Source organism: Drosophila pseudoobscura, chromosome 4 (assembly GCF_009870125.1).
Source record: "Drosophila pseudoobscura strain MV-25-SWS-2005 chromosome 4, UCI_Dpse_MV25, whole genome shotgun sequence".
Lineage (NCBI taxonomy): Eukaryota > Metazoa > Arthropoda > Insecta > Diptera > Drosophilidae > Drosophila > Drosophila pseudoobscura.
In genome coordinates, this window is record NC_046681.1 from 10,736,962 (window position 1) to 10,754,056 (window position 17,095).

Consider the following 17,095-nt stretch of genomic DNA (forward strand, 5'->3'; position numbering starts at 1 on the left):
ATTGATGAATTAGATGACAAACATTTTCTCAGTTCTATAACATCCATTTTACAGGGTATGCAAAATGTTGCTCAATCCGCGCAATGTTGAGGAACAGTGCTGCACGATTTTACGGCACATGAGTCTGGCCCATACAAATAAATGTTGCCAGCAACATAAGACGTAAGGTAAGTGAGTATTGAATATAAGGGAAATTGTTGAGCTGAAAAAGGACATTGTGGCAGAGAAAAATCCCTCGAAAAATCCCGCAATTCGAAAACATGCGAGGGCTGGTAAATGTGGTAAATTTAAACGTTTCCACTAGCCTATATGTTTATTGCAACTAGTTCCGTGTTCATGCGCGCGCAAATTTGAATCCATAGAACCATTGAATCCCAATAGATAAAAAGTTTTGTCTTAGTTGTTATTTATTTATTTTTTACTATAATGTTCTAATTGTTTGGTATGTTGTTTTTTTTTTTAATTCTTTTAGTTCATTTTAGTTTTCTTTTCGAAAATTATAAAAAATTGCAAATGCTTAGTTTTTGTTGAATGTTTTAAAAGCTAAAAACACAACATCTAACAGGTATGGTATGGTATGGTATGGTATGGCCTTAAGTTAAAGCATTTCTCTAAGGAAATTATAGTTTTACAAATTGTATCTATTTGTGTTTTAGTTAACCAGTGGAGAGAGAAACTGTAAAATTTTGGAAAAGCTATAATCCAATCACCAATGCTGCTGTTTTCCTTAATTGATTGTCCTGCTTTTAGCCATTAAACAAAATGGAAATCAATGGGGGACATGGACATGAACAAATAGATACTTAGATACCAATTTTTAGATCAATTTGAAAACGTTTTACACTTGTATAGTAGTTTCTATTCGCTTTCTATTCGATTTGTTTGCTATGTAAGTTCGTTTGTTGTTTGCTTCCTTTGCTAATTCGTTGAAATGTTCTAATAAGCATGCGATGCTATATATAATAGTTTGTATATAACTATATATGCCTATATATATAGTATGTATGTATGTATGTATGCGTTTTTATATATATGTAAATATGTTAACGTAGTTAATGGTACGCATGCCTAGGATTTCTATGCCATCTATGGTATCGGTTCTCACTAACATCTCTCATTAACTAATTTATAATTTAATTAAATTTTGTTCGACTATATTTGGACTTGCTTGTGGGTTGCAGTTTGTTTGTGGTGGGATACGGATTCTATAGGACTTAGCATATAAGTACATATATAGTCGTTCGTACATATGTATATTACTATTGTTTAGTTTATGCGCATACATAATTACTATTCAAGACTCGTTTATTTTACACATTCAGATGCAAAATGGAATGGTTGTTGTTGTCTCCTACTTCAACTACACATCGATTAGTTTTTTTGGTGTTAAGCAAAGTGGGGGATCACTTATATTACAGTTCCTTGGAAATGAGATAACAATTTGTTGTTTGAAACAATAGATAATTCACAATTAATTAAAAGTACTTAGCCATAGTTAAATATATATTTAAAAGTTATACATTATCGTTTTGTTTTCTTAGGTACACAGTTTACAAACTTTTTGAAAGCAAATTTATAATTTTAACTAAATTAGAATGGTTTTTTCTATAGAATATCACACGAATACGGAGGCAAAACCAAATGTATAGCAATAACAGTTGTATAACAGTATAATCCACACAGACACTCAGCCACACTCACACAGGCACACAAGCACACACTCATAGATACACTCGCACACAGTCTAAATGGAAATGCAAATTAAAATATAAATCCAAGAAAAAAAGTCGCAAATTATTCCAATAAAGATTGAGATTCTCCCACTTGGCCGACACTGCCATTGCCCAGACTGGGCGCCGGCCCACTCTGTTCACTCTCCCCCGCCGCTGGCGCCTCCTGGCCCTTCAGCTTGAGCAGGGGCGTCTTGATGTCCGAGATGTCCAGCTCCGTGGTGGAATCCAGAGTATCATGTAGCTCAATGGCTGCCGGAGTGGCTTCAGGCTCTGCACAAGGCTTAGACTTGCCCTGGGAAAGATTTACATCATATGTATTGTATTAATAGATCTTCTATGGAGGGACTCGGAAAGCGCACCTGCAAATAGTAGGTCATCAATTGACCCTTGCCCTTGACCGACACCAGGCCACGTTGCTGAAATGTATAGCCAAACTTCTGGAGAATGTTGCACGTTTCCTCGGTGACCTGAATGGCGCCGGCCTTGCCAGTGCTCTCCATGCGGGATGCCACATTCACCGTATTGCCCCAGATATCATAGTGCGGCTTCCTAGCACCGATCACACCAGCGGTTATGGGTCCATGATTTATGCCCATCTTGAGGACAAAGTGATTGAAGGACTGCTCGTTAATGCCTTGCAGAGTGTGCGTGAGTTCCAATGCGAATTCGACGAGCACGGCCAACTGGGCCCAGCGTTCGGTGATAGAAGCATCCGAGCGAAGATTCCGCTGAAGATTTATGCCACTGGCGGCCATATAAGTCGAGCCAATAGTCTTGATTTTGATGATATCCTGGAACTGTGGCAGTTCCAATAACTTAAATAAAAAGAAATCGAATTGGAACAGGCTTGGTTCAAGTTTAAGTTCTGCAGCGCTTACCGCATCAAAATCAGAGATAACTTCATTGAGAAAACGTAGACACTCCAAACCCTGATTATTCACGGTTTCCTCCGAATAGAAATCTGTTCAAAAAGAGCATTTTAAGCATTTTAGAAATATTGTAGTCGTTGAGTGTTTCCTATGTTTACCTGAAAAGTTTGGCATGCTGGCAAATAATACTCCCACCTCGGAATAGCTCTGAGAGTAGAGATCATCATGCGATCGCTTGGTATTCTTCATGAAATGTTCAGCAACATGAACGGGTAAAACATTGTACACCAAGGCCTCGTTACGCTGCCGCATATCGTTGGCGGTCTCTTTCTGTTCCGCCACCTCGGTTTTCCATTTGAAGATCACCCGATCCTCGTGATCCATCTGGAAAAGATAGTTCCATTAGGTTTAAGTCAAGCATTATGTGGGATTATGTGTACTTACATGTCGGGCCAAGGTGCTCAGAGCTAGGGCTGCCACCAGCAGAAGACCAGAGGCACAGTATCGTGAGGATATGATGCTGGGAAAATATAATAAAAGGATTATAAATATTTCGTGATAAGGAATACCATATCTCAAAATCAGTCCAAAGCCTTGATTCAATCAATTTCTCATACTCCAACATTTGTCTAGTAATTGAATCAATTAGTTCTTAGTTTTTGCCTCTAAAGACTCCTTAAATTATATATGGTAATCTCTCCACTCCAATGACAGCCTTAAAAATATATATCCTCCACTTACGGCTGATGTGCCAGGTCATCCTCCAAGGCATACAGGTCCTGCATGATGAATATGTTGAAGTAGCAATGCAGAGCTGTACGAAAACGAATCAAATATTAAGATTACAAATGTCAAGGCTAGATAGTACGAGGATAGACCCACCCGCAATGGACAATAATAGGAGTATTTTAGTCAGATGCGTGAGCTGAGCAATCACGGCAATCGCAATCAATATTAGGACACCGAAATTGCTCAAATAGGACGGATATAGGACACGTTCTGTGGGTACTGCATCGCGCATTTGCTCCACAAACGATTCGGGCAGCAGGTGCTCGGCGGTGACCGCCTCCGCGCCGGCCACATCCACATCCACATCGGCCTCCAGCCCTAGTCCCAGTCCCAGACCCAGACCAGCCGTGGCATTGAATTCGCTTTCGCTCACAATGTGCTCGGTGCGCACGAAGGTGACGAAGAAGAACTGTCAAGGGAAATTCGATGATGAAAATCAATACAGTGTAAAGGACTTGAGCACGCCTCAGACTGAGACGAACGGAAACGAACCATGTCGATGACATTGCTCAGGCCAATGGTGAGGGCGATAATTATGGCCGCCAGTTCCCGCACGAAGGTAATGTCATTGAAGCGCTTGCTCACGTCCACAAAGAACTTGGGCAGCATGCCGCTGAAGCTCTCGGCAATGCTGATCACAACCAGCATGGCAATGGGCACCAGTGGCGCCGCTATGTTGATGAAATGCAGCGTGGAGCGGGGCAGCACCAAGTAGGAGTATAGCACGTCGATGCACTGCACCAGGAGTGCCGCCAGCAGCGGCAGGGAGCTGTACGGCTCTCGGTACACGGCATAGGATTGCTCCAATTGTGGGTTCTTGAAGCGCAGGAATATGTTGGTGTCCTTGGTGAGGTTCCTTTCGAAGAAAGAGTCATTCAATTGATGCTTAGCCTGGATATATCCTGTAGACTTACTCATGCCCATCTCGGGTGACGAGCTCGTCTTTCAAGCGCTGCTTAAAGTTCTCCAACTTGACCTGTTCCTCCTCATCCTCTGCCTCGGCTGTTTGGTGGCCATTCGTGGTGGCACTCTGGGCCAGCAGTTCCTCATCGTCCAGCGTGGCATCGTTGTCCTCTCCGCCACCGGAAACGACATCCGTGGTGGATCCATTGGGGCTAAGCTGTGAGTTTTCGGCTTGCGTTTCGTTGATTTTCCTGGCACAGGGCGATGCAAACTGTGCGAGAATTACACACAAATTAGGTTATATATATCTCCTCCTTCTCCTCTTGCTCCTCCTCCACTTACCGGCTTAACCACCTTGGTTATGAAGAAGGTCTTCAATCCGGCTATGCGCAATAGCTCCTCCCGCTTCTCGCCAAAGGCGGGCTCCACCTCAAACTCCCCGTTGAGGAAGGCCAAAGTTTTGTCCGAAATGTGAACGCGTCTGAGCGTGTAAGGGGGGAAGCAAAAGAAAACAATTTGCATGAGCACTTATCCATGCACCCAGTCGGGCAGGAGAGTGGGCGGGTGCACAAACAGAACCCATAAATTTGCATACCGAAGTGACGAAAGTCAAATCATAATAAGCACTTGCCACAAGTGTGGCCTGGACCCGCGTTATCAATTATGCAACAGTGGGTGGCATGGGAGATAGAGAGATGGTGTGAGAGAGTTACAACATACCCCGCCATGCCGCTGGATTCCATTTTATTAGCCAGCTCAACGTCCTTGGAGTAGACATCAAACTGCCACTGCCGCTGGCCGAGTATCCCTGCCAGCACAGCGCCCGTGTGTATGCCAACACGCATATCAACAGGTGAATTGGCCTTCTGCTGCACATACCTGCACACAAAAAGGGGACAGTAGAGTAGAGTAGAGGCACACGCAACATCATCATGTGGCAGGTTAGTGACGCTAGTCCGGACTACCGTTTGGACATGTGCTCCGGGCTCTGGGGCTCTGGGCCTCTGGGCCTCTGGAGTCGCGACAGGCAATAGGGAAGCGAGCGCGCGCGCGTGCTTAAGTGCAATTATTATTAATTGAACAAACGTTGATTTGGCGTCGCCTGTCGCCCTGTCGCCTGTCCTCGGCACTGGGGACATTGCCTGCCATGGCTGTGGCATGCCGCATGTCGCATGTCGTCCCTTCTGTCCTTTGGGGAGCTTCTCACTCAACTAGAATACTCATACTCACTTGATGGCCTTCACCATAGAGAGTCCCATGTGCACACACATAACCGCATGATCCGGTCGCTCGTCGGGGGCACCGCTAATGCAATAATAGCAATCGCCCAGAATCTTAATGCGCAATTGTTGATATTTCTAAAGGCGAATCCAAGTGCGATTTAGAGTCAAGTGATTTAATGAGCATCAAAGATTAAAAGTAGGGGTTTTTAAAAATAAAAAATAATTAATCATGATGGTTAAAATGAAACCAAACAAAAGGGTTAACCCATAAAAAGTATAAACTAAATATATTTCTTACAAAATATCCATATCACCCCTTACAGACACCTCCATGTCCCATCCTTTGACCCAACAAAAAGGCCAACAAATGAACTGAAAACAAATGGGAGTCCCCCACAAATCAGTGAAAGGGAAAACCCATACATACCGGCACTCCCGCCCCCAACCGAAATTGCAGTCAAATTAACTCAAGCTAAAAATAATAGCGACACAAAATCAGTAACGTACCCCTCGGGGGCCCTTAAAATAACTCAAATAAAAAATAATTCGCATGAGAGAAAAAATCAACTCGAAACATTTTGCACGCCTGACTGGACATAACTTTTGTTGGTCAGTTAGGGGCACTGACACACACCCCAACAATCAGCCCCAACACCCCCCAAAAAGGTGGCCCTAAAAAAACCAAAAATGAAAAGACAGCCAGAGAAAACGTAACAAGAATTCAAATTAAAGTGGGGGAGGGGGGAGGGCAAAACACACACACTCGAAAAGGGGAAATGAAAAATTCTCTAGATGGTTTTATCTTAAACATCATAATCATCATTAGAGGAGAGGAGCTTCTTCTAATGTAATGCCCCCTCAAAAGCCAGGTGAATGAACAGCTGAAAACATAACAGAAAAGAATAACGAAAAAACAAAAAGTTCCGAAAAAAACATGGAAAACCAACAAAGAAATGTACGACGGATAGGATAGAAAAATACAGCATGGAAATTGTTACCTCGGCGAGCCTATCGAAGCGTGCGAAGAGCTCGTTAAGCATTTTAACCAAGTCTTGAGCGCTATATGTCGAGGAGATGGCGGTAAAGCCCACTATATCCGCATATAGTATGCTTATTCGTACAAAAAGAAAGCAGTGGGGAGAGTGGGAGAACGAGAGAGAGAGAGTGTGTAATGGTTAAACAAGTGGCAATGCAATAGAATTTAATTTAAGTATTAACACCTACAAATATGCAGCACTGAGTGAAAGTAGGATATGGAAATAGGGCCACATTTACTTTGGAAAATGTTTCCGCTGGGAATAAACAGAGTTGATTGTGATTTGAACCAAAGGAATGCAAATAACGAGTAAAGGAACTGCGGTATATGGAAGGCAATTTTGTTGGAAATAGCCATGAAGTAGAGTGGGTTTCATTCAGAGGTTTTACCATTGCGATGAGGTCTAAATGAGACTAACTCATGGTTTGACACTCGACTTAGAGAAGGAACGAATGGAAAACTCGTTACTCGTTATATTTCAACGAAACGAACTGGATCATTAGATTTATGACAAATGCTCATCTTACTACCATTTCTTGTACATTAAATACCCTTTTTAGATCCCAAACTTACCTCACATTCTCGTGTCGACTCATGTATATCTTTTTGAATGCCTCCGAACTGGATGAGCCCAGGTCCTCGCGCATTTTGATAGCCACATGCTTGGGCAGCACAGACAACAGTAAACGTTCCTAATCATAGAAAACAATAAACATTAATCCTTATCCAGCGATATGCTATACAAAAAATGCACACCTGTTCGGCGGACTGTTCCTCGATGACCATTTTCACCTCCAGACTCTTTTTGGCCTCCAAAAAGGCTCGCTTCTGCTTGGCCTCGCCCATAAAGTAATACAGTAGACCGATCAAGGCGGCGGTGGCTATCAGAACTGCATTGGCCGCCGCCTGATCCGAGATGAGAGGATCAGGACGAGAGAAGCCAACGGGGAGGCTCAGGCAATTGAAGTACGTGCAGAAGCCAATCACCAGACCAAGGAAAATCAGAGGAAGCGGCAGCGTCACATAGATCAGGAAGTTTAGCAAGATGGCCCAGCCCAGTACATCCCTAGAAAGGATATTTTAGACTTCCAGATACCTTTCAGTACTTATTTTAAGGGTGCCTTTACCTTGGAGAGAAGCTGGGCTGCAGCATCACATAGGCGGCAAAGTGGAGCACGGACAGGAACCACAGAGCCCGCGGCATAATCGTCAGGAATGTTAGATGGAAACGTCTCAGTGAAGGCTGCTCCGAGCGTCGCCCGATGTGCATCAGGGCCGTTAGGGCCAAATAGGCCACCAGCATGCAACAGTTTACAACTGAAAAATAACATAAGCAATGAATAAACACCCTGCCAAATCTATGGCTAGACCAGATCGAAGGATTAGTCACCTCTTGTGGGTATTGCCTGATCCCAGGGTATGCAAATGGTCCAGACATTGAAGAGAACGGCGGCGAACAGGAACCACTTGAGGCCGCTCCGCCGCTGCTTAATGGAGTAGTTGTGATAGAGTTCGTTGAGCACATGCTGCGGCAGGATGACCACGCCGCCGCCGGTGATGCCAACACCTCCAGCGACCACATCACTATCATGGGGACGCCGCCTTGTGGGCGTCTTCTGGCGCTGATGCTTGGACCTGCTTGGCGTTGAGTTGGCCGTGGCCGTAGCCGTAGCCGTGGCCATGGCCTGTCCGTTTTCCAGATTATTTCCGGACATTTCCTTCTCCTCCGGCATGGTTGCGTCCGCTCCTTTTTTTTATGCGAGGTTTTTGCAGTTGCTAGTGGGCTTTTGTTTTACTTTTCGTTGATCAGCGCACCCGACCCGACCTGTCCAGGCTCTGGTTTATGAATGAGGCACATCCATTTCCGTTTGCCGCGTTGTGTCTTTATTTATTTATGCCGGGGTCTGGAAACTGGGAGACGAAACGACACGACGCATGGGTAAATAGAAGCAATGCCAAGCTCAAACTCAAACAGCAGAATCCGAAGGAGACGAATGGGGATATTTCGACTATGGGGATACCTGCTAAGCAGATTTAATTTAACAGCCATATAGAGTAGATTCATACAAAGAGAGGAAATGTCCTTATTTTAGCAGAATACGCAAAGAAGGCTTTGGAAATACTTCCTTTTTAGCTAACATTTCAACGCGAATAGTACTCCATTATATGCTCTGATCCCTACGAGGTATCCCAGTATAAAAACTCTCACACAACACAAATTTTAACGGTAAATTTAAGACTTAACGCTGCCTCGTGGCGTCTCGTGCTCGGGAGTGGGTGTGGGAGTGGATGGGAGAGCCAAGGCGGAAGCGTCCTTGTGCGAGCAAAAAGCTTTTCACTGTTCTGTACAGTGGGTGGCGGTTGACCAAATGCAAATCAAAGATATGTCAAGCCATTTTTCTACTGTAATATATATGTAGACATTCTCAGGTAATATATTGAGTTATTTTCATTTGATAAGGCGGGGTAGCAAATCGCTTATTTTAATCACATCGTTGGTCACTGGATGTGCCCCCGAAAATAAGTTAAGATAAGACCTGACTAGAGTCTCTTATCAGTGAATGACACTTTTGAACGACCCAGCATGGAGATAGCCCAGAGCTCTTTGATTAAATTAGAAATGTTTGAGCACGTGAAAAATGTTCCAAGCTCTAGGAAATTCTTCCAATGCACCCAATAGTCCCGACCATCCTCACAGAACAGCCTATATCCAGTATTCCATTTCCTACTTTTCCGCCCCTTGAATGTAGAGTACCAATTTCCGCTGGAAGTTAATTAGAGAAAATTGAGTTTTCTATTTTGGGACAGAAATTGAAATTGACTTGTCAAATTTTCATGCACAAGCCGAAGGCTGCACCTGCCCACAACCAATTCCATTTCGATGCCACCCCCACACCCCTCGTCCTGCCACTATCTATTACGAGATTTTTGAATAAATTATGAATATTTTCGACCACATTCAACACCCGCGCAGACCACGGTGCACACTCGCTCCCGCTCCCTCTCTCGTGGCCATGTTTTCACTCTCTCTGTCTTTCCTGTATGGCTCTCTCTCTCTCCCTCACCCTCTCCCTCTGGCCGTTGTGGAGCTCAGTTCTGCTTCCTTTTCATATTCGACTGTCGTATCCCTATTGCCGAATTCGACGACGACTGAGTAACGGACGGACGGACGGACTGTGTAACATAACGGAGCTTCTTATAATACCCCTTTTCAAGGGTGTTATGTTTTTACCAGATTTCTTAACACGAAGCAAAGTATTTCTAATCTGGATCAGCTTCGACAGCCGAGTCGATTTCGCATTCGTCTATCTTTCCATCTGCCTATTTCTATGCCGCCGCAGTTAGTGCCTCAGTTTTAAAGCTATCTCAATGGAATCTCGTACAGATACTTATTTTTGCTGCACAATGCATTACATACATATATAGTATCTGAGATATGTAGTTGCCATAAATATGATGCCCTGTAGGGTATCAAACTCTCCGACCCTCTAGGCTAGCCGTATTTTCTTGTTTCTCTTCTTCTTGGGCATACAAAAAAAGAAAATCCTTTACGTCGCCCGTACATGTGTTGGTTTTGGTTTGCGTCTGTATGTGTGTGTAAGGTTGATTTGCTCAAGGTTCGTTTTAATGCGTTCTGATTTTGTTTGTATAGTTGCCCCTGTCCGTGTGTCCGTGTCTATGTGTGTGTGTGTACTGCACACAAATTTCGATTTTAATTTTAATCCAAATAAGTGACACCTTCTCCAAAAAGGGATAGGCAGATAGTTGTACAGCGGTACGGCATAGTACCCCCTCTCTTTCTCTTTAGTTCTTTCCAACACGGTTTTTTCTTTTTGGGAGGCTGCGATAACGGTTAACCAGGCATGTACAGTTGTTCTCGTTTAGCATTCCCAGATTTTAACACACACACACGCACACACAAGTTTCCAGTAGAGAACACTCTTTGCCATACTTTTCTTTTTTTGATTATCACTAATTATTCCTTTTCCAATTTCTGGTTCGTTGTGTTCACTTTTTTTCTGCTGCTGCTGCTGCTACTGCTGGGGCTGCCCCAGCGATGTCCGGACGCGTTGCGCAGCGCGAATTTTCTTTCAACTAAACTAAGGCGCCACGATAAACTTGACTGATTGTTAAGTGAAAATTTTTGACAATACAGCAGCAGCAGGCAGCAGCAAGGACCTTTCAGCAGCGTGGCACTCTCTCCAAGAGCGAGCTTTGCCGCGGAAAGCTCTTCGTGGGCGCATGACAGTGGGAGAGAGACTCTCAGCATGCAACTGATAACGGTACAGCTGTGCAGCTTGATAACAAAACTGTGCATTTATAGTTCATCTCTGCAAGTGTGTGTAAGCATAATCCCTGAAATGGCCGCAAGCGCATAAAATTAATTAGAAAGCAACATTAATGCCTCTCACTAAATGCCAATCAACGGGAACGGAACGTAACGCCAGACGAACGCAGGGGCGGGCGGCCTGCCTGCCTGCAGCTGCCACTGTCCTTGGCTGGCATTGAAAAATGTGCAGCTGTATAGGGTAAGTTTGTGTGCGTGTGTGTGTACGTGTCGGACCATAAGTGCATGTGGTTGAGTGCAGATGTAAGGGGAAAACGCATAATAAAGCGGAAGATGTTTTGTTTCCTCAAGATGGGGGTGATTCGAACAACAAAATCGTGTGCTGTGCTCCCATGGCAGTAGTTTGATATTGTTAATAGATGTTGTTCATATAACAAGTATAAAAGTTCCCTCTCTTACTTTAATCAGTGATATTATCTTCAATTTATGAACTAAAATACGTTAACAACGTCCAATATTTGGAAGAGCAGCTGAAATTCATTGTCGGGTGCCCAAAATAAAAGACATGTGCACCAAATTCACAGCGAGGCAATAAAACAACAACCAGCCGGCAGCTGCCCTCCTCGCCTTCAAAAACTCTCTTATACAAAATTGATCCGGAACGCTCTGAAGGCCACTACCTGACTACCTGGAAAATTGTAATTTCCGTTTGCCGGATCAGTGGTAGAAAAGTTTTTGATTGATTGCAATAGCCTTAGCCCCAAAAAACCGGTTGACTCCATTTGGTTACACCTACGGAATACGAAAACGGAGTTATCTGAATGATGTACAATGTTTTGCAATAGGTTTTTCTTCTTTTAAAAGTAAATCAAATGAAAATGCAGCAAGGGATTGCGCAGACATCTTGTGAGATCTTAAAACATCTGTCCTTTATCCCCTGTTTTCTTTCCTCGAGAAAACTAATCCCGGCGCGGGCACAATGGCACGTGATGCTGCAGCCAAATCCATCGGTTTCGGTCTCTTGGTGCAACTGCCTGCCGTTGAACGTTGAAAGGGAAGCTGTAATATCCTTTAGGACAGCTCGTTGTTCAGGTAAAATGAATAGAATTCGACGAAAGGCCATTTTAGTTTTGCATATTCATTGTTTTGCCGGTAACAAAAACAGCACAGCAGTCCTACAGACGAAATTCGCGCAAGAGAGATGAGCAAATACTTTCGCCAAATGATTACGATTGATGAAACTGTATTGGGTTTGTTTGTGATTTGAGATGCATATATGTACATAGTATTTCTTAGTTAAAGTACAACATTAGATTCATATCATATTTGGCGCGCACCACTCTAGTCGATAATCGAACGGTTGTTTTTATTGCCTTATTGGCTACCTGTCTCTGGCTCTCTTCTCCCCTCTCTTAATCGGTTAAGGCTCTCCTTTTCGCTCTCTTTGAATCGGGTGTGAATCGGTAGCACCACTGAGTCTCATTCTGCATACCCTAGGGAAATGGATATTATAGAATTGCGGAAACGTTTGTCATCACAGGCACTAATTAATGCAGAAACTAGTCAGTCTCTGTTTTAAAGCTATCAGTGGTCTTCTTACCAAGAATGAGTATCGGGATCGGGATATACAGGAAGCAAATCAAAAAAATTTGAGAAAATTTCTTTATATTTTGTATATAAAATTCACGGAATAGGGTATACACATAGCCATACTACTGTGACCAGAAACCGGTTTTAAGAAACCATCAACATTTAGTCAAAATACAATAAAAGCATGTATTTAAAACAAACCAGTAAAGTAAAAAATGGGTTCATTAGTCGGGTAAAATTGTGTGGGCGGGGCTGAGGGTTCTATATAGCCAGTAATCTTCGACGGAATATCAAAAACGAGGAATATGTACAACATAACTTGAATTAGTCAGTATATTAACGGTATATTTTAGAAATGAGACGGTATATTTTGGTATATTTTGAAGGGTCAGACGGTATATTTGCTCAGACTTTCCCTCGGTCACACTGACGCGACATTTTTTTTATTTGTGGAGCGCGCACTGTATATAAGTTCCGGCAACGCTCTTCGCCCTCTCATTCGGCGTTTTTTCTGTGGACGACGTTCTCCTGTGGCAAAAATCTCCAGCAGTCAACGACTTCATAGCTCAGCTACTGAGAAAGACAATTGCAGCAAATTTCTAAAATTTGGTGATTTTGTTTGGAAGCAAGTGTTGTTTTTTTGCATTTCGGCGAGTCGTGTTTTGCGTAGACCGAGACCCAATATTTTAAACGTGTTTTTCGCGCTTCGCTTTCGAAACCAAAACCAACAGTAAATCAAAATGGCTGATGTGGCTGAGCAGAAAAAGTGAGTAATATTTGATTAGAGGGTTCTGTGTGTGTTTTATCTGGTTGTTTGTGCTGTGTTCTGTACATCTGTGCATTTTATTTAAACAATTGCATGGATCTGTTCGAATTTCGCAAGTGTACATCTTTTTCCATGTTCTCTCGCAACGGTTTGGAAAAATTTTCTTTTGAATTTCTGTGTCTATATACGCTTTGCGGCATTAATACAGTTGTCTCGCTTGCGCCAATGCCGAGTAAACGTGCGCGCAAAAAACGACGCCGTTGAATTTGGCGCGGCGTCATAGTGCCTTCTCGCTCATTCTCCGGCCGGCAAACCAACGACAACGAGACTTTGCTTGCTCTCTGTGTTGTGTGTGTGTGATGGTGGTGGTGGTGTAGGCAGTAGCAGAAGCAGCAGCAGCATTGTTGGTGGCTGTGGCGAAGTATAGGCAAGAAGTACAATGTTGAGTGTGTTCAAAGCGGAGTGCGCAAAAGTGTATGAAGGTGTATGTATGTATGTGTAGTATTCAAGTTGCCGCTCTTTTCTCGTGCCGTTTCAGCCGTCTGTCTTTTTGTCTGACTTGTCTGTTTGCTTTTGCCTTTTGGTTCTTCGCTGCTGCGGCCTTTGCCTGTACATTAATTTTTGGTTCGTTTAAAGCTCAAAGCTTGGTATTAACTTGTTGTTGCTGCTCTTCTCTCTGTTCTGTTCGCTCGCTTCAAGTTTTTGTTGTTTCCAGGTATTTTGTCATTGCCTAAAATAATCACACGGCACGCCGGCCGCCTATTTGCGGTTTTTTTTTTTCAAACTTTTGCGTCGCAGCAGAGTGTACAGGGGAGACAAAAAAGAGAGCAGAAAAACCCCGTTAAATCTTTTGTCTGTTGTCTTAGGTTGTGTAGTTGGGTTGAAAGTAGCATAGTGGGTGTTTTATGCCGGCATGTGTATGTGCTGTTGACCGTTATTTGTGTCCCTTCCTTTTTGCCTTGCACATTTTACATCATGCTTTCTCGCTCTCGCACTATTCATTGTATGCTTTCTGACTCTTACTGCTTGCAGTGCTTCCCTCCCTCTCACTCATCCTGCTATGCTTGTTTCCCTTTCTGCCGCTCTTTCTGCTACGTGACGCGCGCACATTTGAACTGCTGATAAGTGCGCGCAAGCGAGACGGATGTATGGCTTGTGTGCGCGCCGCATAAAAACCAGTTTTTTTTTCGTTCGTTTTATTTCAAACAAGTCGCGCTTTTTACTTTTTGCAAGCATCTCTTTTATGTTTCCCACTTTATGCATGTAACAGGGTGATCCATTTCGAGGTGCGAGAAATCGGTTTTCGCTGAAAGAATGCACAATCGCAACACGATCAAAAGATTGGAAATGCAAATTTCCCATTTGGATAGTAGATGAGAGTGTACGTGATGATTCTAATAAAACAAGAAAAAAACCCCGAATATATACCAGTACATATACTTGTGTACTATATATATTTGTTTTATATATGAAAGAGCACGCTGCCAAATGGCGCTCACCTTTTTCTCGTTTCTTTTTTGCGTCGCAGTTTGCACGAGTTGTTGCTCCCATTTATCATTTTACGGCAGCGCTGCCGGCGTTGGCGTCGTCGTCGGCAGATGTTACAATGATGTGTGCCGTGCTGTGTGTTCGGCCGCGTCCTGGGGTGGGTTGAAAGACGCGGAAGCGCTTCAAAAAAGAGAAGGGTGGGGACAAAATAACCGTTCGCCGGCCGCTTGGGTTGAATGGAAAATTTTCTGGTTTTAGTTGTATGAAATGCAGGAACTTCTTTTTTGGGGAAAATCACTAATTTATTATTCTCTTTCGTCTACAGTGAGACCCCTGTTGTCGAGAAGGTGCCCGCTGAGGAAGTTGATGCCGTGAAGAAGGATGCTGTCGTCGCTGCTGACGAAGCAGCCGTCGAGAAGCCAACCACCACAGAGAACGGTGCCGCCGATGAGGAGAGCAGTGCCAAGGAGAACGGTGCTGCTGCCCCCGCTGCCGACAAGGCCGAGAAAGTCGCCGCCGATGCCGTTGATGGCGAGAAGGCTGCTGAGACTCCTGCCGCCGAAGCTGCAGAGGAGAAGAAGAAGGACGAGGAGGCGGCAGTCGCCGGCGATGAGGCCAAGGAGAGCAGCGAGGCAGCACCCGCTGTTGTTGAGAACGGAGCCGAGGAAGCAGCCAACGGTGACTCAACAGGTGTGTAAATCCCCCTCCCCTCTCCCGTTCTCCAGCGAATGCTAACTTTTGGTTTTCCCTTTTGACTTGCAGACGCGCCCGTCGTCGAGGCAGTGAAGCGGAAGGTGGATGAGGCCTCCGCCAAGGCCGATGAGGCCGTTGCCACCCCCGAGAAGAAGGCGAAGCTGGACGAGGCCAGCACAAAGGATGAGGTTCAAAACGGTGCCGAGGCCAGCGAAGTGGCTGCCTAAATGGTGCTTCGTATCGTTCCCGGTCTGCACCAGCCGCCGTACACACACATTACTCGTACATATAAATTACTTACTAACACTAAACAAGAACACACACACACACGAACACACAAATGAACGCCCGCTCCCCCCACACGCACACCTCTGTGGGTACCGGCAAGCTTGATAACGTTTCACACATGTTTGGTTGGAGCGCTCGAGTGTGCTTGTGCGTGCGGGGGGTTCGGGCGCGCAATTCTCTTTAAAAATCCTGCAATGGGAGCGTAGTCTTAAAGCGTCCCGATTGTCTGTCTCTCTACTAACAAATAAACCAACAAACAAACAAAACAACCAACAAAAATTAAGATGAAGAAAATCCATTATCATTTAAAAACCTTACTTAACTTAACTTTAAAAAAACGTATATATATATATAAAGCAAACGATTAAGAAAGAACAAGCAAAAGTAAGATGGCGAGACGGAACCCCTCTATGTTTTAAGATAAAGTTGTAAACGAAAAGCGTCATTTAATAATTGTAATAAATACGAAGCAAAAGGAAAATCCTCCCCATTATATAAGACCATGTGACAAAAAAAGAGCATAAGCATATTTTTTCTTCTCCTAATTTTACTGGTACGATCCTATAATGTTTATTAATATTTATATATATATATATATATCAAGTTCAAAAACAATTGCGAAAACAGCAAACTGCCACGCCCCCCGCACACAAACGCTGGCAAAAGAAAAAAAAAGAACTTGAGAAAAATTCGTATATATAGAAACAATAAAACCGGATAAGAAATTAAATTTTTATATAGTAGCAATCAAAACCGTTGAAACACAACAACCCCCCTCCCAATTTTATATACAGAAGGGAAATCATGTTCCAACGAAAGAAAATAAGAAAAAAAAGGAAATGTTGCCGTGACTATATATAAAGTTCTTTTTTTTATACGTAATTACTAGACTAATGGCGTGTCCAAGTCTTCTAATGGTTCTTTTTTTCCATTTGTATTTGCGCTCAGAAAGAGGTGTTCTTCTGGGGCGTACTTAAAGCCAACCTACTAATTTGTCCAATTTCGAGTAACGTAACTGTCATTGGTTTCGAGCGAACCAGTGGAAACCAGAGCAGACCAAACCATAGACAAAACACTGAGGCAAACACGAATTGAAATAATTAAAGTAAAATGTGAATGAGGAAAATCGTAATTAAAATGTAAAATTGCTAAATGAAAAACCCATTTCCACAAGCAAATCCGTTACGACGGACTGAGAACAGCATCAGACTCAGACAAACAAAAACATTCGAGAACATTCAAAAATAAATGGAAGAGAAACATTCAAATGCCCGAAAATCTTTTATTCTCCGAATCGGAACCTTTTCCAGCCATTTCCAAGAAAATCTCACTGGAAAACGTACAGTCGTAGATGTGCGAACCGAACTGTACTTTTAAGCAGAGCGGTTACAGTCGTGACTGAAATATTAGAGGTAGTACAAAGAATTTA

General features: G+C 43.5%; 2 protein-coding genes across 5 annotated transcripts; one reads left to right on the top strand and one right to left on the bottom strand.

The window, feature by feature from the left end:
- Window positions 1-1,013: 1,013 nt before the first annotated feature.
- Window positions 1,014-11,038, bottom strand: Ac3 (Adenylate cyclase 3). 3 transcript variants are annotated; one of them, XM_033380996.1, is made up of 18 exons: window positions 10,506-11,032; window positions 7,944-8,464; window positions 7,681-7,870; window positions 7,310-7,619; window positions 7,127-7,245; window positions 6,516-6,627; window positions 5,525-5,652; window positions 5,015-5,173; window positions 4,637-4,775; window positions 4,306-4,565; window positions 3,884-4,247; window positions 3,485-3,800; window positions 3,344-3,416; window positions 3,047-3,122; window positions 2,761-2,986; window positions 2,612-2,694; window positions 2,093-2,548; window positions 1,014-2,025 (listed from the first exon to the last, which is right to left on the bottom strand). In XM_033380996.1, exons 2-18 carry the CDS (start codon window positions 8,284-8,286, stop codon window positions 1,795-1,797), a joined length of 3,585 nt encoding a protein of 1,194 aa, XP_033236887.1. In that variant the 5' UTR covers window positions 8,287-8,464; window positions 10,506-11,032; the 3' UTR covers window positions 1,014-1,794. The 3 variants fall into 3 exon arrangements, with proteins under 3 accessions (XP_033236887.1, XP_001357418.3, XP_015035510.2); XM_001357382.4 differs by having other exon boundaries at window positions 7,944-11,032; XM_015180024.2 differs by lacking the exons at window positions 1,014-2,025; window positions 2,093-2,548; window positions 2,612-2,694; ... (6 more) ...; window positions 4,637-4,775; window positions 6,516-6,627 and having other exon boundaries at window positions 5,042-5,173; window positions 10,506-11,038.
- Window positions 11,039-11,050: 12 nt separating this feature from the next.
- Window positions 11,051-16,727, top strand: Df31 (Decondensation factor 31). 2 transcript variants are annotated; one of them, XM_033380997.1, is made up of 3 exons: window positions 11,051-11,082; window positions 15,011-15,375; window positions 15,448-16,727. In XM_033380997.1, exons 1-3 carry the CDS (start codon window positions 11,066-11,068, stop codon window positions 15,603-15,605), a joined length of 540 nt encoding a protein of 179 aa, XP_033236888.1. In that variant the 5' UTR covers window positions 11,051-11,065; the 3' UTR covers window positions 15,606-16,727. The 2 variants fall into 2 exon arrangements, with proteins under 2 accessions (XP_033236888.1, XP_001357417.1); XM_001357381.4 differs by lacking the exon at window positions 11,051-11,082 and adding an exon at window positions 12,896-13,197.
- The last annotated feature ends 368 nt before the right edge of the window (window positions 16,728-17,095 follow it).